The sequence below is a fragment of the Mobula hypostoma genome, chromosome 8, assembly GCF_963921235.1.
Source record: "Mobula hypostoma chromosome 8, sMobHyp1.1, whole genome shotgun sequence".
Taxonomy (NCBI): Eukaryota; Metazoa; Chordata; class Chondrichthyes; order Myliobatiformes; family Myliobatidae; genus Mobula; species Mobula hypostoma.
In genome coordinates this window covers 28,602,848-28,623,646 of record NC_086104.1, presented here as the reverse complement: position 1 = coordinate 28,623,646, position 20,799 = coordinate 28,602,848, and the positions used below count along the sequence as shown (strand labels likewise).

Sequence of the window (20,799 nt, the reverse complement as noted above, 5' to 3'; positions counted from 1 at the left end):
TCATTTGTGTTTGTTTTTTAGGCTGCTTTGGATACATTAGGTCTTGCTTGTAATCATTTTTGGGTTAATTGGCAATGATGGGAAAAAGAGCTGGGGCAATTCTAGACGGAAGGTGGATGTTAAAGTTGCGAACCTTTTTTACTATGAAGAATATACAGGGTCTGTTTAACACAATGAGAAAGAGTAAACTGCAGTTTCTAGGCAACATATGTCATTCAAGCCTTATGCATGGTAGCACTGATTTTTGATGAATGCTGTGGTTTAAAATACTGTGGGGTAATAATTCTATTATGTTTCTTCCAAGCTCTCTGTTCAATGTCAGTGGAAGCTCTTGCACACATGATAGATACGTAAATCTTAAGTTTTAAGTTACTTATTAAAAGCAATGTTACTACAGAATGAGGAGAGAAAAATTGTAGCTACTTACTATATGGCAGGCAATAATACTTTAGTTCATACTATTGTAGAGATAAAAATTGTAAGTATTAGATGAGTATTAGTCCATGAAGCTTTACACCTGTGTTCAGTATCTCTCTGCAAAGGGGAGACAGGGAAACATTGGCCTGCAGAAAGCAGACGAGGAAGAAGGTGGGATAGGTGCATTTTTACTATGTAGCTGCCCACGTTATGCTGTATTCTCTTCATCTTAGAACCACAAAAAATAATTTGAGTATTTACCTTTTCTGAACTCTATCTTTTACCTACCAGATTTTACTCAGCATGGTGTTCACATCTGATTCCACAGTTTGGAAAGAATAATTGTAATCTTTCATAAGATATCAGTTTTCTTGCATTAATGCGATTTATACTTGATCAGAATCAGAATCAGGTTTAATATCACCAGCATATGTTGTGAAATGTGTTAGCTTTATGGCAGTAGTACAATGCAATACATGATAATATAGCAAAAAAAATTGATTACAGTAACTATATATATGTATATCAAGTAGTTAAATACAATATTGAATAGATTAAAATCATGCAAAAACAGAAATAATATATATTATAAAAATGAGGTGGTGTTCAAGGGTTCAATGTACATTTAGGAATCGGATGGCAGAGGAGAAGAAGCTGTTCCTGAATTGCTGAGTGTGTGCCTTCGGGCTTCTGTACCTCCTGCCTGATGGTAACAGTGAGAAAAGGGCATGTCCTGGGTGTGCTGGAGGGTCTTTAATGATGGACGCTGCCTGGTACACCGCTCCTCAAAAATATCTTGGGTACTTTCAAGATGGAGCTGACTAAATTTACGACCCTCTGCAGCCTCTTTTGGTCCTGTGCAGTAGCCCCCTGCCCCCATACCAGACAATGATGCAGCCTGTTAGAATTCTCTCCACTGTACATCTATAGAAGTTTTTGAGTTGCTTTCATTTAATTGCAGAAACACGGTAGCTCTCTCCTCCCAGTGGAAATAGTCTGGAATCAAAATTAAAATCACCCTGGTCAACTTACTGCTATGTTGTTGCTTTGCTATTATACCTTTGCCAGGACTTTCCAGACACACACCAAAAGTTCCTGAGTGTTAAGATCTCTGAAGACCTAATCTGGTCCCAACATATCGATGCAACCATAAAGAAGGCAAGTCAGCGGCTATATTTCATTAAAAATTTGAGGAGATTTGGAATGTCACCTATAACACTCGAAAATTTCTACAGATGTACAGTGGGGAGCATTACTACAGGCTGTAGTACCGTCTGGTATGAGGGGGTTGCTACTGCACAGGATTGTAGTAAGCTGCAGAGAGTTGTAAAATTAGTCAGCTCTATTATGGGCACTGGGTTCCATAGCATCCAAAACATCTACAAGGAGCATTGCCTCAAAAAGGCGGTGTCCATTATTAAAGACCTCCACCGCACAGGACGTGCCCTCTTCTCATTGTTACCATCAGGAAGGAGGTACAGAAGACTGAAGGCACACACTCAACGATTCAGGAACAGCTTTCTTCCCCTTGGCTATCCAATTTCTGAATGGACATTGAAACCATGAACACGACCTTACTGCAATTTTATATTTAGTCCTGACGAAGGGTCTCGGCCTGAAACATTGACTGTACCTCTTCCTAGAGATGCTGCCTGGCCTGCTGCGTTCACCAGCAACTTTGATGTGTGTTGCTGCAATTTTATTTCTGTTTTTGCACTACTATATATGTATACTGTAATTTATTTATTTATTTTCTATATTATGTATTGCATTGAACTGCTGCTGCTCAAGTTAACAAATTTTATGACACATGCTGGTGATAATAAACCTGGTTCTGATTCAACTTTCTCTGTGAGGAAAAGAAGGGTAGCATTAAAAATAAAGAGATTTTCAGGATGATGCAACATAAGGAGAGCAAAGAATTGTACATCAGTTGGCCCCTGAGCATATCATTCAAATACTGTACATACCTTTAAGTCTTTGTGGTAGATTTCAGGCTTTAGTCATTGATTAACTGGACACATAAAATACCACTGAGCTCTCCCGTCTTGTGTCAGATTGCTTATTCTTCTAAAGAATGCGAAGATCACATAGGACTTCTCTTCATTATTGTAAACCATTCATAGTGAGGACATCATGAAGTTCTCTGCTTGTGACCATCTTTTCAGTTGCCCTCAATCACAGCACCAGAGATTTTCCACACTTTCCCTGGTTCCAGACTCTTTCCTTTCATTAGTTTCACTTTAACTATTTGCATGTCCTGTCCAAGATCACCTTGTCACTGATTTATCAGTAACAGCTACATTCCATAAATAAATATAAGAAAAATGAATGACAACTCGTTTGAAGCTACCACTGGATGGGCAGTCATTCCTATTATATATTGGGGAGGTTAAAGCCAGCAGCCCAGATTTTGCTACTTTTTGCCATTCACTTCGATCTTCTGTTCAATTCACAGAGGTAGAAGCAGATGAATTTTAATAAATGTTTCTGGGGATATGGCATTTTCACCTCTGGGACAAACAGGATAATGGGACAATGCATGGTTAAGTTTTGACTTTACGAACATTCAGAGAGAGAGACAAAGGAATAAGCCAATGTCTGGGTAATAACAGCATAACTTTGGATGAAACTATCAAAGGTGTTCTTCGGGAGTGGAATGTATACAAGGAACAGCAAGTACTTCGGATGAACCCTGGAGTGCCAGCTAAACCTGCCTACCTCTACCTTTCCTGATTTCAAATGTTTGTTTTAAACCTAATTCTTTGATCAAACATTTTGTCACGTGCCTCTATTTCATCTTGCCCGAGAACAGTTTTGTCTTGTGCCTTGAGATGTTGTACCACATTAAAGGTAGTATAAGAATATAAATGTTGTTTGAATGATAGGTTTGAACATTAACATTTCAGAAATTGTTGTGTGTGATGAATATTTGATGTTGGATAAATATTTTGACAATCTGTACTCCATACTGTGTCTGTAATGAGGCTTACAATGCTTTAACATTTTTTGTGAAAAGTATGTAATTGTTTTTTTATATAAGGGCAGGATGCTGCCATCTAACAACTGAATTCTATTAGTACTACAGTATTTTGCAAGAATTTTGTTTCTTTGAAGAAGCCTAATGATGATGAAAGGGAGAATTGTAATGTTGGAGAAAATGAGAGAAGCTTCAGATGGCACAATGCCTCCAGCTGGGAGTGATTTGTTTTATTACTTTTTATCATTACACAAGACTATATTACAAAAATGATGGCATATTTTTGTTGATGAAGCAAATAGTGGTTGTATTTATATGTGCACTCATGAACAAAATATTGATCTCATTATTTAGCACTACTACAAAACAGCAAACCCAGCACCATAATACAAAACCAGTGACAGGACCATACAAATAGAACCCATAGTTGTTAGTATGCCAGCTGTTAGAAGAGTAATTAATATATTTTTTAACTACAATTTGAATGGAGTTGTTTATGAAACACATAAACACTGACTAGACTCTCATGGGCCCTCCCCAGTCTTATTTATCCTATGGTGCTGCCAGTATAGTCTAGAACTGCCATCAGCAGCAATTCTACAAAGTGGCTATTAAATTGTCTTCACAACCTGCATTATTTTAACAGCGTTAAAGATATTTTAATAAGTGTAATTAAACAGTACAGTAGCTGCCAGTGCCTTAGTGTCCTGACATCTTGCATTTTTTCTGAAGTAAAGAAAGATGTGAAGCCACATGAAACTAGTTATAGGGTGCATATAATGATATATTTTACTAAACTTAGATTTATTATATATTTCTGCTAGTGGAAAGAATAAAGAGCAATATGTTTTATATATTTAGACATGTCTTTGGAAGTAGAATCGTTTTAGGTTAGCAGAAAAATTAAGTATAGTTTAAAACAATTGCAACTTGAAATATTAATCTAAATCAAATTTCCTGGGTAGGTAGTTATACAATTTATGCTCTGTAGTAGTAAAATACAGGTTTGCACTCTAGAGTCTGCGATTTCTTATCATGTGTCTAAAAGAGGGAGTCGTGAAATCCTGGCCAGCAGGTATGGAATCAAAGTATTTTCGCATAAAAAGAAGGTGGCCACATCACAGAGATGTATCTTGTATTGCAATATGAATAGTCTTTTTTTGTAGCCAATTTCCATCCAAAATGGCTTGGTTAGTGTTCAAGGAGAAATTAGTAGAGAAGCAAAACAGTACGAAAGTAAAAACTTTTAATTATTTCCTTTCAAACCCTCGAAATTTGTATTATTGCAGTCTGCTGGGAGTAGGATTTTGTGCCTTTGCGGTATCTATAGAGTAATTAACATCCAAACAGTAGAAACAGCTTTTATAGGGATATGCACTTTCCAGTAGATTAAATTGGATCTTAATTTGATAGAGTCAGTTTCATCATAGGCAGTTGTTTCTTTCACCCGTCAGCCTTGAAGATTAAAGTTACTTAAAGTCAAAATGTGCTTCACAGAGATTAAAAAAGCACAATGCTGGAAATCTGATATAAATAAAACAGATATACTAGAAATGTAGAGCAGGTTGATTTGTAGGTGCACAGGAAAGTGAGGCTAATGTTTTGGGCAGAGATGTCTCATCATAATCTGCCTGATTTACTCTTAATAACATCTATTTCCTGTTTCTAGGCCAAAAAATCAAACCATGAGGCGAAGTTGGAGCAGCACAAGTACCACCGAGGGAAATGTGAAGTTACATGAAGGGTCACAGGTCCTACTGAGCAGCTCCAGTGAAATGGCAATCATTAGATACATTGGACCTACTGACTTTGCTCCGGGAGTATGGCTTGGATTGGAACTGCGTTCACCGAAAGGAAAAAATGATGGCTCTGTGGGAGAAAAACGTTATTTTACTTGTAAACCAAATTATGGAGTTCTGGTACGACCAAGCCGTGTAACTTACCGAGGCATTAATGGCACAAAACTAGTGGATGATATTTAGTGGTAAATGTTTTGTTTTCAGCAAGGTAAGGAGATTGTCGGAAACTGTGAATTCAACGTATGCATCTAAGTCTGGAATTTTCTGTCTATTTGCACACAAGTTAGTCATAGTATGGGTGCAGACAAATTCAACAATTTGTTAGTCACAAAGATAAGCAGAGTTTGCCTAAGTTTCCTTGATCCTCCTAGATTTTCTTGCAAATCAGACATTTGGGCACACCATTAAACCTAGACAGTATGGTAGTACTAAACCTGTTACGTAGTTCCATCAGCACTTGTATTCTGCCTATGAAATTTATTTGACTTTAGCTTTACTAATGAGACATTAATTTACAGGCAAGTGGCCCAATAATTGCAAATTTTTGAGCAATTTTTCCTGCTTATCCTCACTTAGACATACTTTATATTTTCTGTTTTGATGTGAGTTGATGCTGTAGGAATGCTGCACCACGCTATTCTTCTTCCAGAAAACAGTGCTAACATAACAAGGATGTCATCACCTCTTAGCATTTGAGCACAAACACATTCATTTTACTGTAAAAATATTTCCTGTTTGGTAGATTTTATTCCTAAAAATGTACAGAATTTCATACATAGCAATAGGTTTTCAATCCATCTCACTCATTTTGATCATATATCTCACTCACGTTACCTTGAAGGTGACTGCTCTGCAAGAGAGATTTACAAGTACGATACCATAACTGAGAGGTTATAACTATCAAAAAAGATTGAACATCTTGGGACTCTTCTTCAGATATGACAAGCTGAAGGATGGCTGAATGGAGGTCATTACAATTATGAAAGGATTTCATAGTGCAGAGGTGGAGATTATAATCCATCTGTGAGGAACTCTAAAACCAGGAGTTATAAATATAAATTAAGTATTAAATTAAAAAAGATACTAAATTAAAAAACAGATTTTTAAAAATCCAGGTATTTGTTAGAATGGGAAACTTGCTTCTGCTTGGTATAGCTGAGCTGGGAACATAAGACTTTAAGAACATAAGAAGTTAGCTAAGTACATGGAGGAGAAAGGAATGGATGGACACCTGTTCTGGAGTGGATGAAACTCATGATGGGTAGAAGATCATGCACACCAACATAGAACCGTAGCCAAGTTTTGTCTTGTGAGTTCTGTATATTTCTATATAGTGGCTTTTGGCACAAAATACATTATTGGTCATTCATCTCTTAAAAATTATTTGGCCCTTCTGCTATATAAAGGCCACTCTATACTTTATTCCCACTACTTGTCTTTTACATATCATTTGGTACAGTTACCAAATGAAATTCTATCACTCTTAAACTTGGAAATTTCAAATAACATGCCATTCTGCAGAGTGAATTCTAAATTTCCTTTATCCTCTATGCGAACAAATAATTCTGATCTCATTGCTAACTGAATGAATTCTAATAGTAAAATTATACCCTTTGCTCTGGTACCCCCTACAAGATGAAGTAGTCTTACCATTGATTCTGTAGAATCGCTTTCATGTTGTAAAATATTCAATTGCATTATCTCTTAACCTTCTAGCCTCAGGACAATGCCAGTCAAGTTAATGCATGTTGGTCCATAATTTAACCCTTTAAGCATTGATATAGGTCAGGTGAATCTTGCATAAGATATATAGTTTCTTAAAGTGCAGGTTATCAAAACAGGCTTTTCTGGCTAATGAACAAGAATAATAGCTTAATGAACAGAAAAACTTGCATCTTAAGTGTCAAAAGAAAAATATACTCAGTGTTAATTAAGCTCAGCTTATATTCATTTTAATGAATTTGGGAGACTTCTTGGGCATAATTTTTCACCAGCAAAATACTATGGCTATCAGACTTGTTGCAGTTTTAGAATCTGCTTCAGGTTACATCCAAAAGGGAAACTCCAGACTTGTGATTCTAGCAGAAAACCGAAATAGGTGTGATGGAAATATGGGATAAAGTTTTATAATGCTGTTAGCATGAATATGTCTTCAATAATCCATGCAGTTTGGCACACTTTTAATTAAGATAATGCTCCAGCTTTTACCTGATTATCAGTTTTGGATTTGTGTATAGAAAAGTAATTGCATTACAGATTACATTTTAACATCTGTTGCCTCTTTATATGTAAGTGCCATAGAGTATCTATCGGGTGCAATGAATGAAAAAGTAAATCAAAGCACAAAATGTGATGTTGCGGTTAGGCCAATAAGGTTATTTTTGTTCCCTCTAACACTTCTAGCCATCCATATTTGTGCAAGCAAAGCCAATGCACTGTTTTATTGCTAATTGCTCACTTACAGCAACATGCTTGGTTCAAAACTGAAGTTATAACAGTTAAACTAACCACATATATTTTTATCTTCGCCTCTAGACCCACCACAAAAAAGACCATTTTATTTTATGAAAGAGTAATTCAAACTTAGAACAAGACAGAAAGAAATGTGATGCACTTTGAGACTTTTATATAATATATGTTATATTTAGAGCATTTTTCAAAGAGAAACGTTGATATTTTTGAATATAACTGTTATAGTATGCCGTGTTTCATAGTGTTGTTGTATTTCATAGTTTCGAAGAAGCTGCCTAATGGGAATGTACTTGTCTAGTTTATTTATTCCTGTAAGCAAACAGCATAAAAGGTATTGTATTAACAGAAAATATTTGAAACAATTAGGAATTCAGGCAACATCTGTGGAGAAGGAGAAAAGAGTCATTTCAAGAGTTGTTTCAGGTCAATGGCCTTTTTAACCAATAAATAATGTGATCTGATCTAAATTAGCAGTGCCACTTCCTGCAAGTGACAAAGCTGAAGTCAATGACCCATTATTACCACTGAGCTTTGAGAGGGAGGAAAATTGACTCAGCTGTGATGCATTTGCTTTACGGGCTATTAGCAGCAGCCGCATTGTCAGCCTCACCAGGTAAGCAAGTTAGCAAGATTCCCTGAAGAGATAATTTTAAACTTTCCACTTAGCAATGGGTTGACAATGGTATAAATACTGTATTTACTGGCTCCCTTTTCTGTCTATGGTCAGGTTGAAATTAACTTTTATAAACAATTTCACAGAAACTTAATATAAACAACTTTGTGTTTGTGCAGCTTTATTGACTTTTATTTTATCTTCTTCTTTTATTCTGGTAGTTAATCTGGTAGGAAATCTAACAGGTGATAGTAGAATTATTTTGGATATGTACCATGAATTGCACATTCATTTTTGTTGCTTGGTTTAACAAGTAGTCATGACTATTTGCTAACACCAGCTTCATTTTTAGTACTAATTGCTTTTATACTGCTGCCAGAAATAGCATTACTGTTGGAATAGTGATACAGTGGATTCTGGTTAGTTGGGCCATTGGTTAATTGGGGCAGCTGCTTATTAGGGACAACTCTTAAAGAACAAAAACTAATTGAGAAAATAGTTGGGATTCCCTTCTACTTATTTGGAACATTATGCCACTTAATTGGGGCAGGAGACGGTTGTTGAACAGTTTTTAAATACCATCAGTTACGTGTGTTTGTGTTCAAAGATCAAAAATTTAAGTCAAAAGAACGCAGCAGTGTAGTCTGGATGAGTTCCTCTGTCAATAACTAATAGGAACTAATACAAAGTTTTATAGTACTAAATTGGTTAGTGACTGGAATCAGAAATATAATGGTACTTAATTTGCTATTTCAATATAATTAATTTATTATTAAAAGAATTGACCTTTAAAAGGAAATACACCATTATTTTGAAATTCTGAAAAATGTTAATTTGGTATAATTCTGAGCAAATTAAGCCTGGCTATTGTTTTAGTTTAAAATTTCGAGATTTGCTGATCCTATAATTTTGATACCAGCAATGTCTCAGAAGACCTCATAGGCATTATCCTGTTCATTGTGATTTATGGGAAGAACAGTACATGAAGCAAATTAAATGCGAAGTATTGGTTAGCAGGATCAGAAACAAGATTTTGCAAACCAGGGGTTCCCAACCTTTTTTATGTCGTGGAGTTTACCATCAACCGAGGGGTCTGTGGATCCCAGGTTGGGAACTCCTGTGCCAGATAAACATTACAGATCAGGCTTTGCATGAGAAATAGTTAATACTCTGAGTTTTTTTCATTTTTAGCACATTTGCAATCATTACTTCAAAAACTTTTAGTTAATTGGCATAATGAAGAATAAGTTGCCCTTATTGACTTCTCTAAAGTTTCCCTTCTTTATTGACTCACCTGCAATTACAAATAGTTATCTCTTTTGCAATTAAGTTATAATTACTGTAGAAAACAATGCAGAAAAATGACAAATGGTAGGGAGTGCTGACAGAGTAACATGAGCATCAAATCTTACTCCAGATTTAATGGAGAAGCTTACTGGCAAAATCAACCCTGATGAGCCTGTAACACAGTGACTAAGTTATTGTGCTGTTTTCCAGACTAAATCTTGACTAGTGTCCTGATCTGAAGTTCAGATTTCACTCATGCATCTGAAAAATTTAAATTTAATGCAATTAGCTAAATAAATCTGGAATAAAAACCTTGGTACCCACGATGGCTATCATGAAACCCTTGGATTGTCATAAAAACATATCAAGTTCCAATAATGCCATCCAGAGAAGGAATTCTACCATGATTATCATATAGATCTAGTCCATACTTGACTCCAGACTCTCTAGTGTGGGTGACTCTTAACTGCCTCAACAGCTCAAGAGCCATCAAAAATACCACCTTTGCAAGTGAAGTCCATGTCCAAATAAATTCAAAATATGAAAGTGGTTACCTTTCACCTTGAATGCAATACATAGGTCATAGAACAGTAGAGCAGACGAACAGGCCCTTCAGCCCATAATGTTGAGTTGAATCAGTTAAATTAGTGATCTAAACAAATTCCCTTCTGCCTGCACATGTCTATATCTTTCCATTTCTCTCACAATCATGTGCCTATCTAAACATCTCTTAGTAATCTCTAATTCATCTGCCTCTACCATCACCCCAGGCAGTGCATTTTAGGCATCCACCACTGTCTGTGTAGAACACTTGCCCCTCACATCTCCTTTAAATTTGTCCCCTCTCACCTTAAATATATGCCCTCTGGTATAAGCCATTTCAACCCTGGATAGAAGGTCCTGTCTACTTACTCTATCTATGCCTCTCATTATCTTATAAACCTCTATCAGATCTCTTTTCAGCTTCTGCCGCTCTAGAGAAAACAACCCAAGTTTGTCCAGCCTCTCGTTATAGCACATCCTCTAATCCAGGCAACATTCAGATAAACCCTCTCTAAAGCCTTGTCATCCTTCCTGGCCGACCAGAACTGTATACAATACTCCAGATGCAGTCTAACTAGAGTTTATAAAGCTGCAACATAACTTCCTAACTTTTGAACTCAATGCCTTGACTAATAAAGGCAAACATGCGATTTGCCTACTTAACCACCCTGTCAATCTATGAAACCACTTTCAGGGTCAGGGAGCTATGAACTTGTATGCCAAGTTCGCACTGCTCATCAACACTGTTAAAGGTCTTGCCCTAAGAGCGTACCCTGTCTTTACACCTTATTTACCAAGGTGCAACACTTCACATTTGGCTGGGTTGGACTCCGTCTGCCATTCCTCTGCCCATATCTGCAACTGATCTATATCCTGCTGTATTTTTTGTCAGTCCTTTACACTATCCACAACACTGCCAATCTTCATATCATCTGAAAACTTTAAACTTGACAGTATATAACCCATCTAGATTTTCATCTCGGTCACTTATGTATATCACAATTAGGACAAATCCCTGCAGAGCACCAGTAAACACGGACCTCCAGCTGGAAACACTCCCGTTGACCTCTACCCTCTGTCTTCTATGGGCAAGCCAGTCCTGAATCCAACCAGCCAATTCACCATGGATCCCATGCATCTTAATCTTCTGGATCTTGCAAGATCTTTTAAACAATGACATTACTGTCACAGTAACCAGTGGCATGTGTACACAACCTAGTTGTTCTAAGGCTGTTATTACAGATCTTTCATTGCTGAGTGGCATATACTGCAGCTGAAACCAGGCACATTATTTAGCTGGTTTAGTACTAAAACCCTTGAATGTACAGCCACTATAATAGATAGCTTAGGTCACTTTGTGACCTGCATGGTTACTTCATATTTGACACATCTGTCAATTTGTGTTTCAAGTGTTATGTCCTGGGTAATTCTCTGCTTACAAAAAGAACACATCAAATACTTCCAGATCTGAAGCACTGAAGACCAAGATACTTTGCAGAGCATTCTAAATCTTTTACCTCAGAACTATTTATTTATTACCTACATCTTTTCACTTGTCCTTTCTTACTGCTTATTCTGCTATTTTTACAAAATAACATTGGTACGTTCCAATGTATGTCATGACAGGTGCATCTTAGATATAGCATTGTAATATGAATCGATGTTCTGTGCATATAGCTTGGGACAAAAGACAAAATATAGAACTGCATAAATTCTATATATTTAGTCACACTGGCCACTGAGTGCAGGTACATATATTATTCAAAGGTAGCTCTTCTTATTCCAGGAGATAAAAGGATAAAAGTGATGTACTATCTGAATAGTAGGTATAAAGGATTCCTTGTGGAAAATATGATTTGCACTTGCAAAGCATATTTTGAAATCTCAATTTGTCCTAAAGATTGTCGTCTCTCAAATAAGGTACTTTGGATAATGTAGCCCTGGTATTCTATAACCTTCTGTTGTTGCACAGCAGTAAAAGTGATTGAACAATTTGTTGTACTCACTGATGAACTAATTAATTCCATGCTTCTTGGAACATCACATCAGCCAATGGTATACCAAATGGTTATGCCAAGTTGAAAATTACGCATGCGCCGGTCGAGCATGCAACCGGTTACAGTTGCTCTATAATTTCTTACTTTTGAACTTTTTAACTTAGTTATTTGTTGTATTTTTTTTATAACCAATTTCCCCCGGGATCAATAAAGTATGACTATGACTAAAAGGGGCAGGGTCAAAAATTTGAATGTGTTGATGGTTTTGGTTACCAATAACTATGATAACCCATTTGTTCAAATCAGTTGAATGTACCTGAATAACAGGCACAACAATACTGTCAAATATCTGTGTTAGACACAATTCAAAGGTTTCAATGGTACATTTAGTGTCAGAGAAATGTATACAATATACATCCTGAAATGCTTTTTCTTTGCAATCATCCACGAAAACGGAGGAGTGCCCTCAAAGAATGAATGACAGTTAAATGTTAGAACCCCAAAGTCCCCCCCAGCTCCCCTCCCTCCCACGTGTAAGCGACAGCAAGCAACAATCCCCCCTTGCCTCACTGGCAAAAAAATGCATTGGCACCCGCCTCCGAGCACTCAAGGCAACAGCAAAGGCACAGGCTTGCAGTACTCCAAAGACTACTTGTTCGCCCGGCATTCCACATACCACAGGCTCTCTCTCTCTCTCCCTAATAAGAGAGAAAGAGATGTCTCTGTTTCACAGCAAGAGGGGAGACATAAGAAACAAATCGCTGGTTTATGATGTTAAAAGTCTGTTGCGTTGCTTTTTCTGAACTCTGTGCCCAAAGATCTTGGGTCTCTGGGAGGGAGGGGAGCTGGGGGGGACTTTGGGGTTCTAACATTTAACTGTCATTCATTCTTTGAGGGCACTCCTCTGTTTTCGTGGTGATTGTGAAGAAAAAGCATCTTCCATGTCCCACAACACACCCGTCTTCTGCTCGGACACCGAATCCGATTCCCCCCATCTCCAGAGCCACGAAAACTCAGTCCTCCGAAGGCGAGTGGAGCAACAGCCAGTTGTGAAACCCAAGAGCGGGCCCCATTCCTGCAAAGAACCATAGTCAGCGTGTAACTCCAGGTCAGGGTCTTCAAAAGAACCCTGAAAGGGAAAAATAGAAGTATTAAAGATGGAAATAGAGCTGTTTCCGAAGATGCAAGTAAAGGAGCCGCCGTTAGGCACCATTAACCTTCCTAAGCTCCGCCTTCCCAAATCAAACAAATTCCTTGGGCCAAATTAAACAATCCGTTCATACCTCCTGTAGTTGACAGAGTGGTGCAGGCAGTTAGTATGTTGTTCTAATGGTAATCTTTTTTCCTAGAATCCTTCTTTTCCTTCTGTTTTAGCTGCAGAAAGTATAAACACACGAGTGTAATGCATTTGGGCCTCCCTGTAAGGCAAGTTGCATATACAAATGGGTGCAGTGAAAAACTCACTGTCATTGCTATAGTGTGTGGGCACCTTTTCCTACAATCTTCATTTGCTTGACTTTTTCTACACTGTTCCATTTCTGAAGTCAAAAGCATTTTAGATATTTGATATTTTGCTTTATTTCAACTGCACACAGTGAAACTAGACAAAAGTCTTCACACAAAAGTGTGTATTTATCAATACTGACTAAGCTGGCTATTTACAGTCAGTGAGGAGCAAGGTCGAGCTGGCACGTTAGTACTTGAACAACCTATTGTCAGAAATGCACCTTATTTCACTGACTATAACACGCATTGCGTTTAGCACCTAACAGTTAAAATCATATTTTACTTTCTGAGAAAAAATATTCAAGTAGTCTGAAACAAATAGATTTCTACAGGAAAACCCATTGTTAGAACTGTAGGATCATAGCAAAATATATTAATGGCAGTACCTGGTACAATCAATAAATTTTTATCCATTTGTAGGTCAGAGAATTTGTTTATACAAAATCAATAGAGAAACACATGTCAGATATTCTACATTAATCTTTCTCCACGTTAAGTATCACCTGAGCATGGCTGAGTATAAAGTAAGTAGTTGTGTATAGTTTTGAATTACATTATCAAACAGTACATTATTCTGAGTAAGATCCATGACTGTAAGCTGATCTGCCCTAATTACAGTGATTTACCATGAAATGCAGTATGCATTTGTCAAGTATAAGCTAATTGCTATCAGTGGGAGACGTTTATGGATTGGCAGCATAGATTTTGGAAGAAATCAGGTTGTTTAAAGGGTATACAATAAATAAATATTTTTATTTTGAAATAATAAAACCCCACCTCAACAAATTCCAATGGTTCAGATGCGATTTGCTGCGCTTTTTTTTAGAAGTGAGCCTATCAGGGGAAAATGTGGCAACAATTTTCTATGAGTAAGACATGATTGATGCGCTTAGATACAAGGCTTTCATTCAGATGGATTAGATTTATGATGGCCTAGTGGCTTCAGTTTAATAGGAAACTGTGGGATTCAAGATCTAGCTTTGTTGCCATGAATTCAGATGCCTCTGAGCTGTCAGGCTTAAACTATACCAATTCATAGGGCAAGATTGTTGAACTATATAGTATTTATTCTTAATAAGCTTCAAGACATCCATGTGGAACAGAAGAAATTTTTAAAAAGTCATAATGAATTGTTATCGCAATGTATCCATATTTCTTAAAATGATAGAAATGCAATGGCTATTTCTTCTTCTGTAATTCTGCAACCCCCTTCTCTCACAAATACTTATTTCAAATGTAAGATAACAAAAATCAACTGCTTCTTCAAAATATTAAATCACAGCAAGACGGATATACTTAAATAAATTCAACAGCTTTCAATAAAGTCTATGCTATTTTGGATATTTTTATGGTTATTTTGAATTATAGTGGCACCCAGAGGGTTAGCTAATGCTTTCTAAACAAAATTTAAAAATGCCGTATTTTATTGTATGAATTTTAAGAAATGTATATGTTTGATAAGAGCTATTTTATTGTATGCCTTTTTCTTAAAATGATTGTTGTCATTGTGCTAAGATAGACAAGCTTTATTTTTAAAATTGTACTCGTATAAATGTCAGACAGATTTACAGCACTAATACTGTAAAAGACAAACCAATTTGAAAATCCTTTGCTTAGTACAACTGTGATTAGAATCATGCATTATTTGTGTCATTTTGTGTTGTGTGACATTTACCCACTTCTTTCATGAGTAGAAATGAAACTTCAAGTAGATTGTTTTGTCCTTTCTTCCCCTAAACAGAATAAACATTTTTGAATTCTTTAATATATTTTCTGGTTCCTTGAAGTTCAATTTACAATTAAAAATGCTGAAGTCCCAGGAAAGATGGTTTTCATTGTGCTCACAGAAATCATTGCCAACATAAACAGGCTGTCAACTTTTATCACCTTATTTGAAAATGATCATATTTTAGCCCAAAAATATACCTCATTTTGTAAATTGAATTGGAATAATTTAATCTGTTTCAATAATTTTATTTGTAAATTTAATTTATATTAGCCTTTATGTGGCTCTGTAAGAATAAATTATACAAAACATTTAAGACATCTATAATTTCAGAAAAAGGATGAGGAGAAGACAGAAGGACATTTCAGTCCTTTTGCAACATCATTCAATTAGATCAGAGATGAACTGCACTCACTCCATTTGTCATTACAGTTTGTTTTGATAACATCATTTTAAAAGTTTGATGCCAATCTTGAAAATTTCATTTAAATGCTTTAGGGAATGAAAGGTCCAGCTTTCCTCTACACTTTGCATAAAAGGTCAAGAGGTTCTCACAGGTTCACGATTGTAGCTTAAAAAGGCAGTGCTTCATGGCAGGTTTTGGAGATGGGACTGTCTGGTCAGTGAACTGGACCACGAGGAGGAGCGGCGACTTCACACAAGTTTGGGCAATTGAAGATTAAAAAGGCAGCGCTTTGCGGCAGTTTTCGGAGTTTGGACTGCACCCAATTAGTGAATAATACTCATGAGAACAGGTGAATGAAAATAAGGCAGGGGCAAGCAGAGTGACCATTTTGGTGGTGGGCCAGTGTTGCAATGTCCTTGGCTCATCAGACGTGGGTGAGGTAAGTATCTGGTAAGTTTTTTATTGTTCTTTATTTTTTGTCCCTCATCTGTTAGGGTACAGTTACTCCAGTGAGAATAGCTTCAGGAGCTAGGCTTTGTTCTGTGTGTGAAATGTGGGAATTCTGGGGATGCACTGAGCTGCAGCTTAATAACCTTTGACTCATATGGGAGACTGAGTAAGTGATAGATTGGAGCTACAGGGAGATAGGCACCCTTAGATTGCAGGAGGCAGGTAACTGGGTGACTGTTAGGAGAAGAAAAGGAAACTGGTACTGGTACAGGGTACAGGGGTTCAGATTTCTGGATCAATGGGACCTCTTCTGAGGAAGGTATGACTTGTACAAAAGGGACTGGTTACACCTGAACGCAAGGGGAACCAATATCCTTACGGGCAAGATTGCTAGACCTATTCAGGAGGGCTTAAACTAATTTGGCAGGGGGATGGGAACCAGAGTGGTAGGGCTGAGAATGGGGTAGCTAGTTTACCAACAGGCAGTGTGCAGTGAGACTGCTAGCAAAGTCAGGCTGATGATAGGGCCAAATTGCAGTCAACGAGATGAGGTGCAATATAAAAGGGGGACAAAATTGAAAAGGGTGATGAATCCAGGACTGAAAGTGTCATATTTGAATACATGCAGTACATGGAATAAGGTAGCTAATTCTGCAGCACAATTACAGAAAGGCATGTATGATGATGTGGGCATCACTGAATCATGTCTGAAAGAAGTATTTAGCTGGGAGCTTAACATTCAAGGATGCACATTGTATCTGAAGGATAGGTAGGTCGCTAGAGGGGATGGTGTGGCTGTGTTGGTAAAAAAATGAAATCAAATCCTTAAGAGAGGTGATCAGGATCAGAAGGTGTACATTATTGTGGGAAGAGCGAAGAAGCTGCAAGGGTAAAAAGACCCAGATGGGAGTTATATACCGACTTCCGAACAGTAGCAAGGGTGTTGGCTACGCATTACAACAGGAAATACAAAATGCATGTCAAAAGGCAAAGTTGTAATTGTCATGAGAGATTTCAATATGCAGGTAAATTGGGGAAAATCAGGTTGATGCTGGATTCCAAGAGGACAAATTTGTAGAATGTTGGTAAGATGACTTTTTAGAGTGACTCCTGGTTCAGCCCACCAGGGGATCAGCTATTCTGGATAGGGTGTTGTGCAAGTGGAATTGATCAGTGATCCTAAGGTACAGGAACTCTTAGGGGCTAGCAATCAAAATATGATACAATTCACCCTGCAATTTCAGATGGAGAAGTTAAGGTCAGATGTATCAGAATTGCAGTGGAGCAAAGGGAATTACGGAGGCAGGAGAGAGGAACTGGCCAAACTTGCTTGGAAGGGGTTACCATCAGGGATGATAGCTGAACAGAGAATGGTGGAGTTTCTGGGAGTAAATCAGAAGGCACAGGATAGATACATCCCAAAGAAGAAGAAGTATTTTCAAGGCAGGATGGCGTAACTGTGGCAGACCAGGGAATTTAAAGCCAACATAAAAGCCAAAGACAGCTTTTAATAGAGCAAAAACTAGTGGGAAGTTAGAGGATTGGGAAGCTTTTAAAATCCAACATAAGGCAACCATAGGCCTGTTAGTTTGACCTCAGTAGTTGGGAGATGTTGGTGTCGATTGTTAAGGATGTGGTTTTGGGGTACTTGGAGGCAAATAATAAAATAGGCCATAGTCAGCATGGTTTCCTTAAGGGAAAACCTTTCCTGACAAATCTGTTGGAATTCTTTGAAGAAACAGCAAGCAGGATAGATGAAGGAGAATCAGTGGATGTTGTGTACTTTTTTCTAAATGGAAGGAAAATGTAAAAATCTGAGGTACAAAAGGACTTGGGAGTCCTCATGCAGAGTTCCCTAAAGCTTAATTTGCAGGTTGAGTCTGTTGTGAGGAAGGCAAATGTAAAGTTAGCATTCATTTTAAGAGGACTAGAATATAAAGCAAGGATGTAATGTTGAGGCTTTATAAGACACTGGTGAGGTCTCACTTGGAGTATTTCAGGAGTTTTTGGCTCCTTATTTCAGAAATGATGTGCTGACATTAGAGAGGGTTCAAAGGAGGTTCGCAAAAATGATTCAGGAATTGAAGGGCTTGTCATATGAGGAGTGTTTGGTGGCTCTGGACCTGTACTCACTGGAACATAGAAGACTAGTGGTGATCTCATTGAAACCTATCAAACTTTGAAAGACCTCAATAGAGTGGATTTGGAGAGGATGTTTCCTGTGGTGTGAGAGTGTAAGACCAGAGGACAGAGCCTCAGAATAGTGGGATGTCCATCTAAAATGGAAATAAGGAAGAATTTCTTTAGCCAGAGAGTGGTGAATCTGTAGAATTCATTGCCACAGGCTGTTGTTGAGAACAAGTCATTGGGTATATTTAAAACAGAGATTGATTGGTTCTTGATTAGTCAGGGCATGAAGGTTTGCAGGGAGAAGGCAGGAGACTGGGACTGAGAGGGAAATGGATCAGCCATGATGAACTGACGGAGTAGTCTCGATGGCCTAAAAGGCTTTATTCTGCCCCCAGTGGTCTTATGGACACCTGTTTACCCTGCTAATAAGACTATATTTTGCATTGAGCTTGGTGCCCACCATTTTTAGGGGGGGGATATAGTTGCTAAATCCATTCATAGGGCTATGGAACTGACCATGATGTAGCATTTGACTGCTGATGCTGTGGCTTGGATTACACCGGAAGCAGCTCAGCATACTGTCGGGTAAGGTCAGATTGTTGAATTCTATCTGACCTGCTGAATATATTCCATTTCAAATTTCAGTTTAGAGCTTTTGTAGATTACCATGCAAATTCAGACTGCTGTTGGAGCTGTGGATAATGTAGTTAATGTCTGTTTGCAGGGTATCACAGTGGTCTGTCAATGTGTCCTGCCACAGATTACTGGATATCACCTCAGGATGTGGCTCAATGGAGCAGTATTCTGCTAATCTCACTTGTGTTAATATTATTTATGCTCCTACTCGTTGCTCTCTGTCTTGCCTGCTAAAAGCCAATGAAGGAAAGACAAGGATTGCCACCACGTCCTGCAAATTCCCCTCCAAGTTGCTCACATCAAAGTCTGGAAATATATCATCATTGGTAGGTCTAAATCCTAACCATCAGTGACTAACTTTTCGGCAAGCAAATACTGATGACATTTTTTGGTTTAAGATGTCGCTGGTGAATGTCAACGACTTCTGACTGGTGGCAGATGAAACAAGGAAAACAACTGATACTTTGATAATCACTCTTTTTCTGGTAAATAATCATTGCAATCAAAAGTCTGTAACTTCTCTTTGAATTGGAGGCAATTTGATGTGGCAGAATTGAGGCGAGGTGAAGCAGAGGGCCTGTAGCCAAGAGCAAGAAAGACCTGAGGTTCGATCGATTTAAGCGCCAGGCAAAATCAGAAAGGTCGGGTTCAGGTGAATCACAGCGGCGGGGTCCAGGCCCCAGAGCCTACTGAAGTGACTGAACCCGATACTTGGACGAATATTTAGGTGCTGGGTGAGATTGAAAAGGTCAGAGTATCGGGGCCTAAGGCGAGGGACGGGCCTGTCCAGCTGGCTGCTCTGTGATGTTTACTTGGTTCCATGCTGGACTATGGGTCTCGGACTCTCTTTGTGGACTTCAGTTCAGATGCAATTTACTTGTGATTATTGTTTGCATGATTTGATTTTTTTTCTCTATGTTTAGGGGTGTTCGTTGTTTTTTTATATAGGTTCTTCTGGGTTTCTTTGTTAGGAGACATATCTCAAGGTTGTACAACACACAACAAGCTGAAGGAGCTCAGTAGGTCGGGCAGCATCCGTGGAAACGAGTCGACGTTTCAGGCTGGAACCCTTCGCCAGGATGATGTATACATACTCAAGGTTGTACGATGTATACATACTTTGATAAATGTATTTCGAACTTTGAACATATTCCATCACTGTTCTGATGACTGTCATCTGGTGGGGAGTAATTAATCAGATTAGTTTTGCTCTTTTTTCAGTCAAAAGGTTTTAGCTGAACAACTTTCCACATTGTCAGGTCGATGCCTGTTTTTTTTCCAGTACTGGAATGGCTTGGATGGAGCACAGATTTTCAAGAGTGCACCCTGGATTTTGTAATTTTGCAATTTGGACACATTTGCATTTAAATGCCATATTGGCTGAACAATGTTGATTTTCTGCTGGCTTTTGTTATTGACAGTATGGCGATCAGTCAGCTAATTAAGGTGTCAAACTGTGGGGATTGCATTCAGCAGTGTGGCTATTGATAGTTTGTCATGCAGAAGAAGGATCGCCTGCTCCAAATGACCTTCACAAATCCGTTTTAGGCATCTTTCAGGGTGGGGCAGGAGACAGGCAACCTCAGTATGCCTGTGGCCTGTGATCTCATATTTTATGCAGAGGTGTGACTTGTGTGGTGCTGAACATGTGGATGGTATTAGGTTAATCAACTGACTCTAATCATCTTCCAGCATATGCCTGGTATAGGAATACCAGGAACACTTAGCTCCTGACATTGTTACAGTCTTGGCCTAAGCATGAACAAAACAGCTGAATTCCAGAAATGAGAATAGTGGTTGTAGATGGGTCATATTCTGCTTGGAGGTCGGTGCCTCA

The 20,799-nt window shown here is 38.1% G+C and overlaps 1 protein-coding gene across 8 annotated transcripts in view; it reads left to right on the top strand.

Annotated features, from left to right (window-relative positions):
- Positions 1-12,575, top strand: part of LOC134350427 (CAP-Gly domain-containing linker protein 4-like) — a 338,819-nt gene extending 326,244 nt beyond the window's left edge. For 7 of the 8 annotated variants that reach the window (XM_063055606.1, XM_063055612.1, XM_063055607.1 and 4 more), the window contains one exon: positions 5,067-12,575. In XM_063055606.1, coding sequence (XP_062911676.1) covers positions 5,067-5,379 — 313 coding nt within the window. In that variant the 3' untranslated portion in view covers positions 5,380-12,575. The remainder of the gene's footprint in view (positions 1-5,066) is intronic. The other variant, XM_063055613.1, reaches the window with a different exon arrangement.
- Positions 12,576-20,799: the final 8,224 nt, after the last annotated feature.